Genomic DNA, 21,731 nt, shown 5'->3' with positions numbered 1-21,731 from the left:
CTCTTTGTCGAAGACGCCTGATTAATTCAGGGTAAGCCAGCGCTCGAAGCGAGTATTTGACCCAAGAGATTGACCTTTAACTCACCTATAGTGCTATCTTTAGGAATCCTCTCTACCCTGTGGGATCTTGCCCTATCTTAACTATACTTGATCCCACGTTGCTTCAAAACTTTTACGAGGGTCTCGGTAAGAATTTCACCTATTATCTCGACGTCATCCCTAGAGGGTCCTTTCTCAATAAGGCTCCGGCTGAAGGTAGGAAAATCCTAGATAACATCGTTGGGTACACCACCTTCACAGTCAAGCCTAAACCCCTCCGAGAAGAGTGCAAGTCGAGCCATGAGGATCTTCTAGCAGCCGAATCCGATCCTTCACATTCCACATCCTCAGATTTAGCCAGAGAACCCTCACATGAACCAAGAACATCGGAGAGAGAAGAAATTCAACCTCCAAAGTTCCCTCTTCAATTCGAGGATGATCCATCTAGAAACCATAGAAACACCTCAAATTTCTTCGATGCCCAACTACGGAAGGAACTTTCTTCTATCCACACCGATCAATCTAGAAATCCTTGACAGAACCTTCCCTCAGGCCCTTCCCTCAGGCCTACGGTACCTCCTTCCTTCTCCTCCTGATCCTCCTAATGAAGCATTTCTCGAGGAGGCCATGAAGGAGGAATGGTCGAATGGAGTGAGATACTTTTCCAAGCCCCAGCTGAGATCCCGCGTGCCGCCGGCCCACCGCTGTCGCGTGTGGTGCCCCCTACGACCACTGCCACATCCTCGAGCTCCGCACGCCGCAAGCTCATGCGGCAGCCACCGAGCCCCGGTGCTCCACTGCCTGATGAGGTCGCCGCTACCCCTACGCGACGCCAGGCAGCTCGCCTCCCTTCACGTGCCGACGAGCCCCGTGCCCTCAAACTCTGTGGTGCGCCGTTGCCCAACACAACCGTTGCCGATCCCAGCGCTCCACCACCCGATGCGGCCGCCGCGACCCCTGCACGCCGTCTCAGCCTGCACGGCCGCTACCACTCCCACGGACCGCCGCCGTGTGCTGCTGCCGTTGCTGGGGAAGATAGTGAAAAAATTGTTCAAAATGTTGATCTGATTTTGATAAGTGTTGAATCAATTCTAAAAAATGTTGAAATATGTTTTTTAAAATGTTGAAGATAGTCTTTTTGAAAATGTTGATACATGTGAAAAAATGTTGAATCAACTATTTCTAAATGTTGATGTATTTTTTAGAAAATATTGAATCTAATTTCTAGAATGTTGAATTTTAGATGTTTTATTCAGGTCTAATGAACTTTAAAGTTATATTGCTTATCCGGCACACAGAAGCTACATAGGAGCCCCACAACATGATGAATGAAAGGAGGGCACGCTAGGCAATTACAAACTGAGACAGGGAAGTGTATGCATCAGGAATGTACTTCTACAATATATTTGAAGGGAACGTGGAACCCAATATACTAGTATATCAATAATTGAAATACACCATCCTTTCCAACAACTATATACATATAAAACATTCGATACATGTTATCCCAACTTGTTTAACATGGCTGTTAAAATGCGAAATCAGGTGAGAACATTTTCAAAATTAGGGCTATAAAGTTGTGGAATCAGTTTCTTCTGAGAATAAAATAATCATATCTATCAAATTATATGTGAGAAAAAGTTGTAAAAAGAGAGAAAAAGCTCGCTACATGGGCCGATGGGCTGACCGATCCCTGTTCAGAGTTGGGATCCGTTCGGCCTGCCTGCCTATAGGTGGCCACCGCTCGTCCCCCTTCCGGAATCGCGCCGTCGCTCTCCGCCGCAATCCACGCTGTCCCGGCGAGCGAGCGAGCGAGCGAGCGAGAGAGGGAGAGTTGAAGATGAATCAAAGCAACCTTCCATTGTTTGAATCATCGTTGCTTTCAGTTTATTTTAGGTCATCTGTATGCGGTGTACACGTTATAATATAACTAACCTATTATTAAGGATAGTGTTCTTGGGTGCATGATGCATATAGTGGTGCCATCCTGGGGGTTTCTATGTGTTCTCTTAGGTCAGTTCATACATAATTTTGCTTGAATGGGGCTACATTCAGATTTAATGTCTCTAAAAGTGTTACCGTTGAATGGAACCTTGCTTTTGTTCTGATCTGTGATGTCTCAGTTTATGTAATCATATCTTGAGTGTATTGCAGATTGTTTTATTTGATTCCAAATTCGAATACAGGGATGTTGCATGTCTGACACTAGCAGATCAGTTAGGAATCTTTATTCTGCACTTTTACATATTGGCCTGTTAATATTTTTTTAGCTAAGGAATTAGATGGTTAGGCAGCAAGGCATAGAAAAAATGGTTGTATCTAGTTCACCCCAGGCTGGTGTTATTGGATTCCAGTTTAGTTAATGTAAGATTGAAATTTCTGGGCATTCATACATGTTTCTTATAACACTCCATCTTACTGGGATTGGTTAACCAGAGAAGCCACTAAGACTTGAATTGCCATGATGAGAACAGTAACCTTACAGCAATGGTACAGTGGATCGTGGATATTAATTGTCTGAAGAAACTTATACTAGATTTTTAGGTTAACGATTTTCAAGTCTAAATCATTTTGCTTGTACTGTGTGCAGTAAGCTTCATGTTTTGAGTGGCTGCTTCCATTAACATGTGAGGATTCCATTACTGTTTTGAGTGGCTGGTTTCATTAACATGTGAGGATTACCATCATCTATTGGTTCTCATGCGTCTAGCATAACTGTGCTGTTTCATCCTTTGGTTTTCTGCATGCTTAACTTGCTAATTGTTTTTTATTCGGTTTTAATCTGGGATATGATATTCATAAGTATTCATAATCTCATCCTAATCATTTCTTCAAACTTTTCATGTTTTGTTGGACCAGGGAACTATGGTGACAATAATCCTCCACACCAGCATCATTTGGCTCCATCGCCAATCCACTCCCCACCCCTGATTCCACGAGGTGTACCAGGGAGCTGTCCATGGAGAAGTCCTATGCAGTTCCAGGATCCTATGTCAGGATACCAAGGAGCACCTCCTGGTGCTCCACCTCCTTGGGGTCCACATTCTGGTCCTCCAGCTAGAGGATCTTATCCAAATTCACCTAGGCTTGGGTTCAGGCACCCTAATCCTGGCCGAGGGGGCAGCCCGATGAATTATGGACCAAGAGGTAGCCTAAACTCATCTTATGGACGAGGCAGGGGCCCCAATAACTATGGTAGCTCAGGTTCAAGGGGAAGAGGGGGAAGGTGCGGATTTGGTTGGCAAGACCGCACCTACTTCATTAAGTCCATGGTTGATGACCCTTGGCTGGGCTTGCAACCTATTGTTGGCAACATACTGATACCCAAGGGTGACTCGGAGTCGTGGCTTCCAAAATCGCTGAGGGAAAAGAAGGAAACACCAGCTCAAGGCCAGATTAAGTCGACATCGGGACTGAGCCTAGCAGAGTACCTTGACTTATCTTTCAATGAGGTATCTAATAAAGAGACATAGTTTTTTTGTATGCATAACTAGGAGGCTGGTTGATGTTGTTTTCACTATTATTTGCAATAGATTTTACCCCGATTGAAAATCATGTTCTTTATCTGCACTCCTTCCATTGCCCTAGATGGTTGATGCACCTTGTTTTCAAGGAACTAATTACTAGATGGAGGAAATGAAAATGCTTTAGCAGTAGGTCCATGTCTTGTGTTGTCACCTCTCCAGTTTTGGTGCATTCTCACTTGTAGCAAGTTCCAAATCACCGTACTATATACCTAACATCTGGAGTCATGGAGCTGGGTGTTAAGAGTTTTGCTCTTTTGTAAGCATCTGTTTATAACTCCATAGACTTTATTCCAGAAATAGACAGATGTGGAGGAGGAAAAAGAACAGAGATGTGGCATGTCAGTGTTTTTTGTTGGTGCATAACATAATGATAGTGAGTCACCCACACTTGTTTCTTGTATTGCACAAAGTCAGGTGCAAATTCTGAGAAAAAAATAGCATGCAATTTTCTTTTTGTAAATGTCAGCTGGAGATGGTGTCCTTTATGATCAGTCTGGTGGCAACCAGTTGCTATATGTAGCCTTGTGTTTTTTTTCCTGTTCTAGTATGGCTATAATAATAATAATAATAATAATAATAATAATAATAATAATAATAATAATAATAATAATAATAATAATAATAATAATAATAATAGAAACTAAAAAAGCATCTATTGCACCACGTTTGACGATGAAGAGAAGTTTGAAAATTTTGTTTGGAAGGAATCGGTCGCTGTCTCTAGCTGTCAATTAGGCGTCATCCAAAAGGAGTCGATGATCTTTTTGTGAATGTCCAACTAAATTCCTCCTAAGCTTTTGTATGCATCATCAGGATTAGCAGCTATTGTTATGGGAGAACTACAGAGTTCTTATTCACGTTGACTTCCATGCGTATTTGAGAAACGAGTTTGCGAAGCAGGGTTATGGAAAGACTTTGTGTCGGTTAGAAATTCATTTTTTGTCGAGCAGTAAAAGCTTAGAGAGGGCAACTGATTGTGTGAGCACTTGCAAGAGACTAAAAAACTGGGAGCCTGGGTTTATTAAACTGGGCAAATGGACCACATTAATGATGGTTTTGCTTTAGCTAAATCCTTGTACGAGTTCAAACACTGCAGTTCCGCACACATACACATAGACAGAGCAGACAGCATCCAGAATTCAAATGAAAAGTAGGGAACAGTAGCATAGAATACGACTAAGGAACCACTGCCATTACATCCAGGCTTCAGAACTATCAGTTCAACCGCAAGGATGACACCTACTCTTAGGGCAGATTGCAACCAACTTCAGGACATAAAATTTACTTACATACAGAAATGAGCCAATTGCAAAGTGAAAACCCTACAAAAGATCACATGTTTAGGAACCCTAGCAGGTGACCATTCCTAACATGTCATCCTGACATTGAATGTCAGTGCCTTCCAATCAATGCAAGTTCCCAACTTCACTAACAAAATTTACCTACAAACTTGTACTGCACCATGAAAGATTTTTGAAGCATAAGTTAGCTAAAAGAAGGTTTCAACTGCCCTGTTCATCTATCTACATTTTTCTTTTCGAACAATATCTATCTGCATTTTGGTAAATCTGAACCATCGCTGCCAACAGATTTTGATGCTGTTGTCCAATTGATTCCACTTTCAGGGCATAGATCATCTTATCTCTCAAAATACAAGCATCTCCATACAATGAGTTCTGCAAATCAGCTAATGCTGTAATGCATCCCATCTGTTGGACAAGATATCACAAAGAGTATTCATTGTATGCCTTGCCAGATTTCTCAATCAAGCATCAATTCCTTTCTCATACGTCGCCCAGTCCAGTAAATCCCTTCTGACTTTCCCTTTACACCTGTCCTCCTTTATTTGCAAGGATTGAAACGCTTTCCAACCATCATCAGCAGATTCACCCTGATCAACAGCATTTCTGACACTTTAACCACAATAGTCCTTAACTCCTTATCAACTTCAAATATCAGTTCAAAAACAACAGAGCCTTGACATATTCGGCTATCGGTCACTTCCACCTCTCCCAAACACAAATTATGCTCAACCATTACATGCTGCCCAAAATTAATTCGGACAAGCTTCCGTTGGAATCTTTACCGTTCACTTTGTCGGGACTGTGGTGTGCCTTGGAATCACCCTTGTAAAAATGCCTTCCCCAGACTCGATTCCAATAGAGAGTGGAATCATATTTCCACTGAGCCCTAGCTCATCTTCCACAAGGAGAGCAGCTTGTATTGCAGAACATATAACCATGGCTTCCTCAGGGGTCGTTCTTGTGCTTTGGTAGTGGCCAAAAACTTCAGCAATAATTCTCTGTATCTTTGGAACTCTTGCCATTCCCCCAGTCAATATAACTTCATCAATATCCTTCATAGGCATCTTAGCATATTTCAGAATGCTCCGGCAAATGACTTTAATTTGCCCTATCAAGTTATCAACCAACTACTCAAACTTGATGCTGGAAATAGTAATGTCCAGATCAAAAGGGCCTTGAGCGGATACAGGAAAAGAAGGGATTGAAACTGTGATCTCAGGTAGCCCTGTTCACTCGAGGGTTACGCCGGTTTCCGCTGGTTTTTGAGCCCAGCCCGTCAGTGGACGGTTTGCCTGGGTTGGTCTGGTCTGAGCGCCATAAGCAAGTGGTGGTTAAGCGGGTTGTGCTGGCTGGTTCAATGGTTTAATTGGTTTGGAATCAGTTCGCAGGCTGCTGTTGCCTTACCCTTTGACCAAAGATTGCCTCACTGCTAGCTTCATCAGTTAAATGCAGAGCTACTCCAGTTAATATTTCCTCTTTTCTCATAGAATAAACAGTGTTTACTTAAGTTAATGCCTTTACTAATATAATACCCAGGCCATTCGCCATTAAGGCGTTGGTCCAAATCTGCAGTGGCCATCTAGTATGTTACTACAAAATAAAATTATTACAATAAACAACCACTCAGTTTATGTCACTAATTATCCATCATCATGCTAAATGACAAACTTTCAGTGTTGCTTGTGAGACTTCCATTTTAATGTATTCACTTGCTGGTGAGTGACGGGAACAAGAATGCATCTTCAATCAGCCTATAAGACAATAAAAACAGAGAAGACAATCACTCATCAATTCAAAATAAAGCAAAATGAAGCAGTTCAAATAAACACAATAGAATAATAGCGTTGAGCAACCATTGGTAAATAGACATTTATAGTGGAACCACACAATGGTATTACATAAGCCATTTGTAAAATCAATATTTTATCAGTTACACCAGCAATATAGAACAGACAATTGGATACTTATATAAGGATTTGGTCCTGACTGTAACAAGGTCTTATTTCAAATAGACCAAGATGGTTCATGTAACAAGCATGTAACTAGGAGCCTGTTTCTAACATGTCAGACTCACATCCAAAGGATTGGTGACATACCTCTTGCTTCAAATTTCAAATAGACCAAGATGGTTCATGTAACAAGCATGTAACTAGGAGCCTGTTTCTAACATGTCAGACTCACATCCAAAGGATTGGTGACATACTTCTTGCTTCAAATGACAGGAAGGAACTCTAATCTCCATAATTCAACTCTGCAAGCTCTATAGTTAGATGATTAATGTAAGCTAATAGTGAGATGATTAATGTAAGCTAACAAGTTATAATCAGAAACCTTGATGACAAATGAATATGATTGATACCTTCTTCAAGTGCTTCATGTAACAAGCATGTAACTAGGAGCCTGTTTCTAACATGTCATACTCACATCCAAAGGATTGGTGACATACCTCTTGCTTCAAATGATAGGAAGGAACTCTATCTCCACAATTCAACTCTGCAAGCTCTATAGTTAGATGATTAATGTAAGCTAATAGTGAGATGATTAATGTAAGCTAAGTTATAATCAGAAACCTTGATGACAAATGAATATGATTGATACCTTCTTCAAGTGTTTCACAATTTTTTAAATCTCTTATGATTTCTTTTAGATCCACATTCCTGGGCGATGAACGTAGCCAGTTTTGTGCACATATCAGTGCCTCAACCATCTTGGGTGACAAAGAGCTCCGAAAGGGAGAAACCACTCGACCACTGGTGCTAAAAGCAGACTCTGAAGCTACCGTAGACACTTGTACTGCTAAAACATATTTGGTTACTTTTGACAATACAGGATATTTACTTGAGTTCACTTTCCACCAATTGAAGATGTCAAACTGTTCTGTGTTCTTCTCACAATTATCTTTCAGATATCTTGATAACTCTGAATTGATTTCCTTGGTTTCGATCTCTTTGAGGTGAAGAGCAAACTGTGACACTAAGCTGTGAGAAATGTCATCGACATGCTCTTCAATATCGATTGGAAGTTGATTAGCACCATATGATGAAGTACCAGCGGCAGCCTCAACATAAAAATCATATAAGTGACTGAGACCTGCTTCAATTGTGCTACAAAATTCCTTTGCCTTCACTTTGTCATACAAAATTTCAGAGGAAAACTCTATAAATTTCAGCTTGAACCTTGGGTCCAATGCAACAGCCATAAATAACAATGGATTCATGATGGCAAAATTTCCCCAATATTTATCAAATTTCTTTTTCATCTATACAGCCATCATACTCCAAGCATGGTCATTTATTCTAGATAGTTTATCTAGCTTGTCATGTATGGAGATAAAATCATGGACAAAGATACTCGATGTCACATATTGCGAACCAGAGAGTCTTACTGTCACATCGCAAAATGGCTTCATAACCATAAGGAACTCCTTTGCATATGCCCAGTCCACTGCATCTGGAATACCATCTGCACTTTAGCTAATCTAAAGAGTGCCTTCTCGAATTTTATGGCGGACTCCAACATGAGGTAAGTGGCATTCCATCTAGTTTCTACATCTAACGAGAGGAGGCTCCGCTCAGAAATTTTCTCTTTTTCCACTCACTTCTTGAACTGAACTAATCTTCCAGGAGAGGATCTCACATATAGAACAACATTTTTTTATTTTTGTCACAGAGCTACTAATGAATTTTAGTCCACTCTTAACTATCAGATTAACAATATGGGCGCAGCATCTGATATGTAGGAACTCATTCTCTAAAATGACCCCCTGCCAATCCTTGCTCACTATCTTCATATGAGAAATTGCTGAATTGTTTAAAGAAGCATTGTCGACGGTAATAGTTAATATGTTGCCAATGTCCCACTCTAAAAGGCATTCTTCGATCTTTTCTCCAAGTGTTTCCCCCTTGTGATCAGGTACCACACAAAAGTTCAGAACCCTTTTCTGAAGTTTCCAGTTATCATCCACCCAATGACCAGTCAAACTCATGTAGTTAAGATTTTGGTTTGACGTCCAAGTATCTGTTGTGAGACAAATCCGATGTCCATTCAAGCTTTTCTTCAACCTTGTTTTCTCTTCCAAGTAAACTTTCATGCAATCTCTTGCCACAGTAATTCTCGAAGGTAGCACAAATCTTGGTTCAAGTGTCTTCGAGTATTCCATGAATCCTTCACCTTCTACGATGAAGCGTCCCCACATAAGTAGAGACTAAATGTGATACAAATATCAGTCCCAAGAGGCTGATAACACATTTATTCGACAGATAATTCAGTTACCGTACAACTCCCGAGGGAGTGGGCGTGAGAGCCACGCAGCGATAAGAAGTAAATAAACAACAGTGGCTAACCAAGCGACTGCCAAAAGACAGCACTCGGGACTACACGGCAGCAGCAGCATCTTGGAAAGGCCAACACCACAGGCAGCATTGGGTGCGGACACAACCTCTACTCAAGGTCCTCGGCGATGAAGTCCGGGTCTTCCTCTGTAGCAACGAAGCAAGGGTGAGTACAAACGTACTCAACAAGTCCAACCCCATCCACGGAGGGGGATACAAGCAAGTATATGCACAAGATATATCAAGGATAGGCTAGAGTTCATTTGCAGTAAAGCTAAATTTCCAACACATGCATGGGCTTATTTTCAAACAAGTTTTTGTAAAGCTTTTCAACATTGAGTGGTGTTGATCCTACACAAAGGATTCAAGTTTTATCGCTACCGGACTCCCCGTCCGCCATAGCTCATGGCACAACTGCCGGACACTTCCAAAGTCCAACACACACACGCACACACACCCGTGACCATCCATGCCCAAGTGCTAGTTGTGTGACCAAGCCGTAACTCGTCCAATGCTGTGGACACGGCTACCCGGATAGGTTTTAACTCTGCAGAGGTTGTACACTTTTCCCACAAGTAGGGTACCGCAGCACGATCACCTTAGTGCCAGTGCGGATCTTAGCAAAGCCATTACCCACCTTAGCTAAGTCTAGCTAATCCTCACGGAAGCTCCCAAAGGGGTTCACGGCTCATCCACGAGACCGTAACCGGGACCTAAGTCACCAAGATCTTACTCCTTTTCTATGAGCTCCCGTTGCTCACAAGCACCCCTGAAGACCAACAGTTCAGCTAGTGGGATTTATGCTAAGCCATTGCCCATACAACGGTCGAGTGGTTGCACGATGGTTGAATTAGGCAAGATGACACATCAACTCGGTCCTTAATCATGACAAGATGGATATCTCCCGACATTGCTCAACCACTAAGGTACGAGCACAACACCCTGGCATTTCACACAAGAAACACCCATCCAACTTATCTATACATCTCTTTTTCCTTGAACTCGAAAAACCTTTTTCCCATTTGAACGCGCACACACATGAATTTTTCCGTAAAAAGCCATTGTAATAACGATTGAAGTTGAGTAACGAGCTCCTAAGCACTCTAGCAGTGGTTATCATCTAAACAGAGCAAGTCATATTTAGAGATAAACATGGGACAACAAGGCATGTTCATAACAATTAAGGGGTGGCTATCCAACCATGTCTTGCATTAAAACAATATGCATTTTATAAAACAGGCCAATAGGTTGTGTTTGAAAAACTAGGTATTAAGTATGAATCAAAGGGTGAGATTGGACTTGCCGTCTTCAAAGCCTTCCGGGAGTTCCGGCTTGTGCTGCTGGTCCTCGGGCTTGGGCTCGCGGTCAAACTCTTCCTCGGGCTCCTCCTCGGGTAATCCGCGATCTACGGCACACACAAACGGACACACAAATAAATAAAAGAAAATCGGTTTTTATCCGTTGAGCTTCAAATAGAAAACGCGAACGGAAAATAGGTAGAAGGAATATTTTTGGGAAATTTGGATATGGATCGGTGGAAGTATTCTGGAGGATGACATGGTAAAATTTGGGATTAATTGGAGGAAGTTTGGCGCATGAAATGACGAGTTAAACATGGATTAGGGGCTTAAAAAGGAGGTTTAGGACTGATTTGCGATAAACTAGGGACCTATTTGTAAATATTTCTGGAGGTGGAGGGGCTTATCTATGAAAAGGGTTATGAGAGTGGTGGAAGGACTAATCTATAATTTGACGAAAGTTGGGGGTTAGATCGGAATTTTTAGGAAACTTGTTCCTTCTTCTTCCAGGAATCAGAGGGAGAGAGAGGGAGTGGAGGGTGGCCGACGGCGGCCGGCCGGCCGGGTCCTGCCGGCGGTGAGCCGAGGGTCGGGGCGGTGGAGGGAGTGGAGGGGAGCCCATTTTGCTTCTCACCTCGGAGCTTTGAGGATGGGGAAGGGGGTGGCCAGTAATGGCTAGGAGGCAGCGGCGCACAGGCGGCGGTGGCGAGCTAGGGCGGTGGTGGAGTGGCAAGGGAGGCCGGGCGGGCGGCCCTTTTATAGGCCGACGGCGGGGTGGGGGTCCGAGCAGGAGGTGGCGCCGGCGGTATGGGCGGAGGCGGGGTCCGGCAGGCGCGGCAGGGCTCAGGGTGGCGTGCAGCTCGGGGCCGGCGGGCGGCGGTGGCCGGCACGGCACCGGTGGCGTGGCCGGCCGAAGGCGGTGCTCGGGTGGGGGTAGGGGCCGGCGGCGGCGCGCCGTGCACGCGAGGGCTGGCAGGGCCGGGCCGGGCGGGACCGGCATCGGGGTGGCGGCACGGGGCCTGGGGGCGCGGCCCGAGGCGGCCAGGCGGCGTGGTGCCAGTAGAGGTGGCGCCGGGGGGGAAGTTAAGGCCCGGGTAGGTGGGCGCCAGGAGGAAGAAAGGAGGAGGAAAGAGAAGGAAGGAGGAAGAAGAAAGAAGAAAAGGAAAGGAAGAAGGAAAAGGGAAAAAAAGAAAAAGGGAGAGAAAAAGAGAAAGAAAAGGGGGAGACTGAAGCGTCCCCACATAAGTAGAGACTAAATATGATCCAATTATCAGTCCCAGGAGGCTGATAACCCATTTATTCAACAGATAGTTCAGAAACCGTACAACTCCCGAAGGAGCGGGCGAGCAAGCCACACCCAAAGCAAGACTAAAGCGATAACAATACAAATCCAAGTTGCAGTCCAGTCGGACTCCGGGCTGCAATCGGAACTATGCGTCAGCGGAAGCATCCTGCAAAAGGGCCAACACCGCAGGCAGCGTTGGGTGCAGACGCAACCTCCTACTCGAAGTCCTCGGCGACGAAGTCCGGATCCTCCTCTGAAGCAACAACACAAGGGTGAGTACGAAAGTACTCAACAAGTCCAACCCCATCCACGGAGGGGGATACAACAAGAATATGCATATGATTCAACAAGGATATGGTTAAGGTTTATTTGCAATAAAGCTAGGTTCTTGACATATGCAGGGTTTCATTTTAAAGAATTTTCATAAAACATTTTCTTAATAAATGATATATCAAGTGGGGTTGATCCTACACAAAGGATCCAAGTTTTATCGCTACCGGACTCCCCGTCCGCCGTAGCTCACGGCACAACTGCCGGACACTTCCAAAATCCCACACACACACAAAACCAGTCATCTCCCAAAAGCTAGTTGTGTGACCGAGCCGTAACTCGTCCAATGCCGTGGACACGGCTACCCGGATAGGTTTTAACTCTGCAGAGGTTGTACACTTTTCCCACAAGTAGGGTACCGTATCACGATCACCTTAGTGACGGTACGGATCCTAACAAAGCCATTACCCACCTTAGCCAACACTGACTAGTCAACACGGAAGAACCCAAGGGGTTAGCAACCCATCCACGGGGCCAAAACCGGGGCCTAAGTCACCAAGAGCTTAGTCGTTTTCCAAGGGCTCCCGTTGCTCAGCAGCACACCTGAAGCCTAGCAATTTAGCTAGTGGGGTTTATGCTAAGCCGTTGCCCATACAACGGTCAAGTGGTTGCACGATGATGGAATTAGGCAGGATGACACATCAACTCGGTCCTTAGCCATGACAAGACGGATATCTCCCAACTCTGCTCAACCACCAAGGTACGAGCTCAACAAACCAGCATTCCACACAAGAAATGCCCATCCATCTCATCCACCACCTCTCTTTTCACCCGAAAAACCCAATTCCTTAGTTGAACACACTCACACATTTATTTTCTGAATAAATAAATGTAGTCATGATTGAATTTGGATAATGAGTTCCTAAGCATTCTAGCAGTATTTATCATCTAAACAGAGCAACTCATATTTAGAGATAAATATGGGACGATAAGGAATAATCATAACAATCAAGGGGTGGCTATCCAACCATGTCTTGTGATAAAACAACATGCATTTTATAAAACAGGCCAATAGGTTGTGTCTGAAAAACTGGGTATTAAGTATGCATCAAGGGTGAGATTGGACTAGCTGTTCTCAAAGCCTTCCGGGAGCTCCTGCTCGCGGTACTGGTCCTCGGGCTCGGGCTCGCGGTCGAACTCCTCCTCGCGCTCCTCCTCGGGTACACCGTGATCTACGGCACACACAAACGAGCACACAATAAATAAAAAGGAAAAAGATTTTACCCGTTGAGCTCCGAACAGGAAATGTGAACGGAAAATAGGTAGGAAGGGTATTTTCATGAAATTTGGATATGCCTCGGCAGAAATATATGAGAGGAGGCCGTGGTCGAATTTGGGATCGATTGGAGGAAGTTTGGCGCATGAAATGACGGCTTAAAGGGAGGTTAGGGGCTTTAAAACAAGTTTTAGGACTGAACCACGAGAACCAGGGACCTATTTGTAATTATTTCTGAAAGGTGGAAGGGCATATCTGTGAAACTTTTCTGAGAGAGGTGGGAGGGCCGGATTGCAAATAGGTGAGAGTAGAGGGGTAGATCGAAATTGAAGGGGCTCCTTCTTCTTCCTTTGGCCGGTTACAGGAAGTGGAGGGGGTGTTGGCCGACGGTGGCCGGCTGGGCGGCCGGGCCTTGCCGGCGGCGGGCCCTGACGGTGAGTAGGGGCCGGGGGAGGCGTGGAGGCTCCATTTTGCCGCTCACCTTGGCGATGGGGAGGTGGAGGAAGGGGCGGCCGGCAATGGTGTGGGGCGGCGGCGCACGGCGGAGGCGGCGGTTGGGCGCACGGGAGGGTGCAGGGGAGGGGCGGCGGTGAGGCTAGCGGCGGTGGTGGTGCGGAGAGCCGGGGCGTTGCCCCCCTTTTATAGGCCGGCGAGGGGGCGGCCGGTGGTAATGATGGTGGCCGGGACTTTTCCGGCTGGTGGCGTGCCGGAGTGAGCTTGCTCGTGGATGGCGTGGCGGCGTGGTCGTCGAGGAGGCACAGGGGGCGGCGACCTCGTGGGGAAGCGCGCCGGGAAGGTGGCGTGGTGGCCGGCGGATGGCGCGGTGCACAGGAGGCGGCGACGGGATGGGTCGGGCGGAGCGGCGCGGTATTGGCGCGGCGCTCTGGCGAGCCGAGCGGAGCGGGGCGGCGCGCGCGGCGCGGCCGGGCACGCAGTGTGGCCCGAGGCGTGGCCAGGCGCGTGCGGCACGGTGGGGCCAGCGCGCGGCAGGCGCTGGGTCGGGTAGCGCCAGGCGCGTAGCGCCAGGCGGGCGGTGCCAGGCAGAGCGGCGCCAGAAGGAAAAGAAGGAGAGAGAAGGAAAGGAGGAAGAGGGAGAAGAAGAGAAGAAGGAAGAAGGAGAAAACGAAGAAAGGAAAAAAAGAAGGGAAAGGAGAGGAAAAAGGAGGAAAAAAAGGGGAAAAAGTGGCGAAAATTTTGGGATTTGACCGGCAGGCGTGATGGATTGGACGGGCACGCGGCGAAAATTACGGGGAGCGGAAAAAGAGGGTTGACGAGCCGGGGCCGGAACGACAGGTCCGACGGAAGGGAAAAGATTTGACGGAGCTCAGTGGTCGGAAAATTTTGGAATGCATTTTTAACGAGTGCTTTAATTTGGTAGATTTTTACGGGCGCTATAGAGACCGGCGGCGTTCGCGGCACGCGGTCGGAGCACGCGCGCGGCGTATGACGACGGCACGCGGCGAGAATTACGGGCACGGATAAAATGATGGGGGTCGGCTTGGGTGCCGGGATGGCGAAATCGCCGGGAAGATGTTAGATTTCCGGGAGCTCAGCGGTAAAAAGATTTTAAAAGCGATTTTTAACGGGTGATTTTAGGTTGGTGATTTTGCGGATGTTACATACGACATTAAAAGGCATCTCATCAAGTATAACCATCTTTCTAAGTGTTCTACGGCAATCTTCTATACTAAAATGGTGATCTTGTTGTTCAGCTGTCTTTCTTCGCTTTTCTGGGTCTCAGAATGGAGATGATGTGCACAGATTCATCACATGTCTTCGAAGTGTGCTTGTACCATTGAAAGATCGGTCACATGTATAAACTTGATGACAATAATTGCATACTGCGACTGGACCATCTTCTGTTTCATGTGGAGTAAAATGATCCCAAACATCAGAACTTGCTTTATTACCATGCCTTCTCTTTATCTGCACATGCTTTGTAATTTTCACTAGAGATGACTTGGTAGATGTGGTATTGGGCTGCCTATATACCTGCTGCAGCAATAAATATTAATAAATTATCATTGTAGTCTTGACCATATGCTAAAAATAAGTTATCAGTGTTAGCTAACAATAATACATAAGTTAGAAAATAGAATAATACCTCCTTTGTTTGCCCCCTGCTTTCCAGTGTATGAAGGTTCACCCCTCTGTTTATCCCTACCAAGCTTGTAATTCAACTTTAGCTTGCTCGGATGCTTCTGCAAGCATCATCATACATATTTATCTCCATGAATGTCAACTGAATGAAGTTGGACTATCCGTTCCACAAGTACATTGACATACTGTCAGACTGGTCTCTACCCAGAGCAGGGTCACTGAGGGGTGGCCGGGTGGGAACCCAAATGAAACAAAGGTTAATTTTGTTGCCTGTCTCTGATCATTCTTGGCGCATAATGATTCTCCGCTCTAGTCTCTTGACATTGTTGTACTTCATCAAGAAAGTCAGCTAGGAATTCTCTTGATGAAAAGCGCACAAATCTTCTCCTCAAAAGGACAAAGAATCAAAGGTCAGCTGGAGATGCTTGTATGACAATCAGAGTTTGGTAGCAGTCCATCACGGTCTGCCGTATGTGATGTTCTGTACTATTTCAACTGTAGCATGTGTTGACGGAAAATGAGAAAAAATAAAGTTTGGCGAATTCAGTTAGGATGAAAGGGGTGGTTGCTGCCTGCTGTTGCTCTCATCAATCATCTGTCTGTCTGACTTGGAACCAATGCAACCGACCGATCCAATCATCCAAAAGGGTTTGAAGATTGGTTTGTGTTTATTTGGCGGGAGTCATGAATTCCTCTGAAGCTGGGCCCATATATTGTGGTGTAGTCTTGGTTTAGTCCGCTTTGCATTCCTGGTGTGATGGCGATGAAGGCTTTGGTAGATTGCAGAGGTTAGGTAGCATGTATGCCATTTTTCTTGGTGCACAATGTGTCATCCACACTACTTGTTTCTTACATTTGCATTCAAAGTCAGATACTGATTATGTTAAAGCAGTGCGCAAATCTTTGCGGAAAAACACCAAAGAAGAAGAGAAGATCGCCCTGAAAATGATGCTGCCCTTTGCAATCACAGTTAGTTCGTCGGCAACAATCCATCACTGTCCGTGATGGCAACAAAAGTTGGCGAATTCAGTTAGGAAGAGAGGTCCGGTCGCTGGCCCCTGTATGGCCTGATGCCCTGATGTATTCTGTCGGTGTTGCTTCTCTTCAGTTTGACTTGGCGTTGGATTCTTATTAGTAGTACCAGTTTTCAAACCACCGTATGGTATCCAGTGTTAGTCATAAAAGGCTGTGGAGACTGGAGAGGGGGAACCTAAAAGAAACAGAGGTTAGGTAGCATGTCTGTGAATTTTCTTTTCTTTTTTGGGTGCATAATGGATCATCCTCTTTTATTTCTTGCATTGCATCCAAAGTCTGCTAGAGAATTCTCCTAACGAAAAGCGCACAAATCTTCTGCGTAGTCTCCAAAGAACAAGGTCAGCCGGAGATTCTGCCATGGCAATCAGCAGAGTCTGGTGGCAATCCACCGTAGCACTTTTGCTAGCTTGTGTTGTTGCATTGATATGATCCAGGAGAACACGGTCATGCATGTGTTGCACCGCAGCATAGTTTGACGACAAAAGTTGGCAAAATCAGTTTGGAAGGAAGGGCCGGTCTTCGCCGTCTGCTGTTGCTCTCATCAATCATCTGTCTGACTGACTTGGAACCAACCAAGCCAAATGGAAAAGCAGCTGAAGAGTGGTCTGTGTTTAGCCCAAGCGAGTTCCTCTGAAGCTGGCCCCATGTATTCTGGTATGGTTTGGTCTGGTGTGCTGGGTGATGGTGATGGCGATGTATCCTAGCTCATTCATCAACATCACATAGTGCACAAGTCGAGTTTTGTTTAATGCGAAATCAGATCCTCATGATCAGTCGAGTTTTGGCCGTCTGGTCTTAAATACTGCAGGGATCTGCCTAACATAACCATGAGATTGAGCTGACTTACGGCTCCCACATTGTTTTTTCCTTTGTGTACGTTGCCAACGAGATAAATATATATTGTGCAGTGCAGGCGCATGTAGCATGTTTGTTTCGCTGCTGATACAATACATATAGGGCGTGTTTGGTGTCCAGACGAGGGTAGCCTGGCTCGTACCAGCCAGCCAGGCTCCCCGGAGCCAGGTCGAGCGCATGCAAGACCTCCTTGTTTGGTTGAGTGCGTGCAATGAGCCAGGCTCGTCAGAGACGGTGTTTGGTTGCCTGAATGTATTCCAAATTTGAAAGACTAGATGCAGGGAACGGTGTTTGGTTAGTCGCATGCAACAAGATGAGGTTACCCCCTGCATGTAGTGGTAAGAATACTACTGCCTTGTTCAGCACAAGGAGGTAACCATAACTAAAATGACAGGAACTTGCAAACGTGATCGACATTACAGCAACTTGCAAACCAAAAAGGCAATGATTACAAACTAAACAACTATAATTACATATTTAACATTCCATAATTCCATCTTCTTCGAAGCAACAGGTTCATGTGATGTAGTTGGCTTGACCTCTTTATTTTGAAGACCGTAGAAGGCTGCAAATGCTTCTTCACTTGACTTGTACTTCTTGTGGCAAGCACCCTTGTAGCCACTGACCTGAGCATGGGCATCAACCCAATTGGAGTAAACTCCAGGTTGTCGGCCAATATGAACAACACACCAGGCCATAGATGTCTACAATTCATGAAACATTAGTAACGTATATAAATATAAAGGTGCATATGATATGAAGGATACAAAGGATCACATCATAAGGTTAGAAAGGGCCACAGGAAGCATATCAGGAACATGTGCTCAGACAAACAGAAAGGATCAAAAACAGACCAGAATTAGCAAGCAAGAACCATCAACAGACAGTATCAGGAACATGCAACATATGAATCAGACAGGAAGTATATCATGAGCAAGGTATCAGGAAATAAAAGCATATCATGAGCAAGGAATCAAGAAGAAGCATATCAACAGCATGGAATCAAGAAGAAGAAGCATATCATCATTGGCATGGACATGTGCTTAGACAGACACAATAGGCACAATAGACACATGCTCAGTTTAATATCTCACTCAAACATAATAAGATGACTTTATAGTAGGCCAATCTAAGTCAGGCAACAATATGCTACAGTTAGCCATATAGTTAGGAGACAGGATCAAGTCAACTGTCCAAAAGAATGCAGGGTCATGTCAGCTGCACAAAAGACCACCAGATCAGCCAACAGGTATGCACAAAAGAAGCCACAACTGCACCAGCTCATCCAAAAGAGTATCACTGCCCAACCAGACCAGCTCAACCACTATGCCTAGGCCCTCACATGTAGTAGTTCTTGGCCAAGTAGGTACTCAGCCAAAGAACACGGTGTGAGTCAGACATCTTCACAAAAGCAGATCCCTGGGCCTTATTGTTAAGCAGGTGACCATATGCAACCATTAGAGCTTCCTCACTGAACCCTGGCATGTACATCAGTGCACCATACAAGTTAGGGTGGGAATCCTCAACCTTGGTAGAACGTATAGCATCTGCAACATTGTTCACTGCATCAGTCATGCAAGTGAACACAAGGACATCCTCATCTGACAGCATGGACCTCTTTCTCTTGCTTCCAACAAGTGGTTATGACTTGGAAACATAAGCTGCCTCAGTCTTGCCACTCTTAAGCTCCTCAGGCACGTCATGCTTCATTGGGCTGTCAGCAAAGTTAGAAGGACTACCAAGAGCCTCATTTGACCCCATAGCATACTTACCTGTTGCCTGACTATTACCAAAGATGACCATCATCTCCTGGTAGTGATGAATTGGCTTGTTCAGGTACTCAGCATCTTTGGGGTGTGCCTGCCATTACAACAACTGAAGTTAGATACTTTAACTGTTGAACATTGAAGAAATAAAATATCAACATTACTACATACCTTGATGTGGCCATTGTAGTGCTCCTCCTCAAGTAGAATCATGGAATTGTCTCCATCCCACAGAGCTCCACTCAGCTCTCTCAACTTTGAGATTTTAACCCACCTCTGCCTCCACTTCCTCAAGTGGTTATACACTTTGTGTGCCAGTGACTTCATTGCCACTGAACTCATGCAGAGCCTTGGCAACCTGGTTGAGGTGGACTTCTTTGAAACCTTTATCAGTCCTGACACCGGTTGAAATTAGCTGGCACATGCGGAGAAGAATAAATCCAGACATCACATCTGTCCACCTCATAGCAGGTCTCTGCTGAGCACCACCAGGAACAACCCCAACAGCCCCAGCAGGCCCATCATCCCCATCAGCCCCAACAACCCCACCAGGGAAAACAAGCTCATCAGCAGCAAGGATCTCAGCATTCATCTCCTCAGCCATTCCTATTTCCAATTGCCACACCCCTACTCAGAAACAGGACCAACATAGTTGGTGAAACATCATTGCATGTGTCATCTGGCCTATATCATCAATATGCATTGCACTCAAGAGGAAATTAGGAATAAAAATTCATCACTGCACATATCTCATACCTCAGTTCTAAAGAAGTATCAATTCTAAGGAAGTATCAGGGAAAATAAAATCATCACTGCAAATGTCTCAAGCCTCAGGTCTAGTGTAGTATCAAAATTGGTGTAACATCATTGCACATGTCCAATGCCTTAGCTATATTTTGTAATGAAATAAGTAAAATCATCATTGCAATTGTTCAATACCTCAGAACAGAAATAAACAACAGTGTTCAACATAGATAGAATACAAAACAGATACATCTTAGATGTGAGAGTTGCCCCTATTGGACCACATGTGATGAGCCCATTCATCCCTACTTTGAGCCCAAACAGCATTGTCATCCATCTGGACCCCATGTCTAGGACTTGCATTATTGTTGGGCACCCATGAGAACTCAGCATGAACTACCTCATCAACCCCATGCCCAAGTATCCAATTATGCAATATGCAGCAAGCAAGTACTAACTTCACTTGTGTCTTGTAGGGATGAAATGGTTTATTATCAATTATGCTAAAACGGTTCTTCAAAGCACCAAAAGCCCTTTTAACAGAAACTCTCAGACTTGAATGCCTCAAATTAAACAACTCCCTTGGGTTGGTTAGGTAGTTCCTAGCACCATACTCTTTCAGATGGTACCTAATGCCACGGTAAGGAGGAAGGAATCCAGGACGACAAGCATATCTAGCATCTACTAAGTAGAATTTTCCTATAACAAGTACAGAAATGCATTAAGTCCATTGCTATGAAGTTACAATTTTTATTTAGGTACCCAATTCAGCTAATTACCTAGTGGAACCCTTAACCCATCCTCCCTCTCTAGTGCATCAGCAAGAACAGTAGCATCATGAGCAGACCCTTCCCAACCAGCTAAGACATAAGTAAATTTTAGATCAAAGTCAATAGCAGCAAGAACATTTTGTGTGGGGTAGTGCTTCCTTCCCCTAAATGCTGCTTGCATCTTGGCTGGCACTCTAGCATATACATGAGTCCATCTATTGCCCCAACAAAGTCCTACATGAAAACCCAATACATGCTTGTTACATGATATGCACCCAAGTATGCAGCAATAACCTACAAACTACATGACAAATTTATTACCTTGAAATATGGGTACCATCTTGGGCTATTGATTATCTTAACTGGTGTCTCATTAGATGGAGCTCTAATCATTTCTTGCCTAAGTTCCCCAATAGCATATAAGACCTCCTTGAAATATCTATGCATTGTTTCTATTGACCTTTTCCAATATTGGTGAATAACTCTAAAGCGTTGGTTGTGGCCAACAATATGTAGAAACATTGCTAGTTGCTCTTCAACACAACTATGAAGGCTATCTGCTAGCAAATTCCTTTCCCTAAGCAAGTTGCATAGTGCAAAAAAAGATGATTTTCTCATGCGAAGCATAGCAACACACTCTATATCATTACAATTGTAAATTTTGTCCAGGTTCTTTTGGCGTTCCTTATCCATGGTGCTCAAAGGGCCGTAACTGATATGTGGCCTTGAACTATGTTGCATTCTTATCCTGCTAAACAATAATGCATACATAGCCGTGATAAGAGCAGTAGCTCGGGCAAACAGCAAGCGTTGCTGGTCCTCCAAAGCCATCTAAGCAAACAAGACAATTACCATGACTAACAAAGCAGCAAAACGGTGACAAACATCATTGCCATTCAACACATGCTCAGATTTAAAGGTATAATGAGACAACATCATTGGCATTGAACAAGTGCTCAGATTAAAACAAGCATCAGCATTGGCATGGACATATGCTCAGATTAAAAGAGAAAACATCATTGACTTGGACATAAGCTCAGAAAAAATAGCATTATCAGATCTGTAGCGCACGCAATCAGCATTGATAGCACCCGCATTCATCAGAAATGGTGGACAGGGAGGGGAGGATTG

General features: G+C 44.7%; 1 protein-coding gene and 2 pseudogenes across 1 annotated transcript; 1 reads left to right on the top strand and 2 right to left on the bottom strand.

The window, feature by feature from the left end:
- Positions 1-2,228: 2,228 nt before the first annotated feature.
- On the top strand, positions 2,229-3,655 carry LOC117865020 (uncharacterized). The gene has a single exon (XM_034749097.2). It carries the CDS (start codon positions 2,784-2,786, stop codon positions 3,510-3,512), a length of 729 nt encoding a protein of 242 aa, XP_034604988.1. The 5' UTR covers positions 2,229-2,783; the 3' UTR covers positions 3,513-3,655.
- A 15,003-nt stretch (positions 3,656-18,658) lies between these two features.
- LOC117863629 (uncharacterized) lies at positions 18,659-19,690 on the bottom strand (annotated as a pseudogene).
- A 393-nt stretch (positions 19,691-20,083) lies between these two features.
- Positions 20,084-21,293, bottom strand: LOC140220125 (uncharacterized; annotated as a pseudogene).
- Positions 21,294-21,731: the final 438 nt, after the last annotated feature.

This window comes from Setaria viridis, chromosome 7 (assembly GCF_005286985.2).
Source record: "Setaria viridis chromosome 7, Setaria_viridis_v4.0, whole genome shotgun sequence".
Classification (NCBI taxonomy): Eukaryota; Viridiplantae; Streptophyta; class Magnoliopsida; order Poales; family Poaceae; genus Setaria; species Setaria viridis.
Note: the sequence above shows the minus strand (reverse complement) of the source record. Positions and strands in the feature narration are given on the sequence as shown.

Bases quoted from the DNA above. Each gene is read 5' to 3' on its own strand.
- LOC117865020 (XM_034749097.2), top strand. From the start codon at position 2,784: ATGCTTAACTTGCTAATTGTTTTTTATTCGGTTTTAATCTGGGATATG.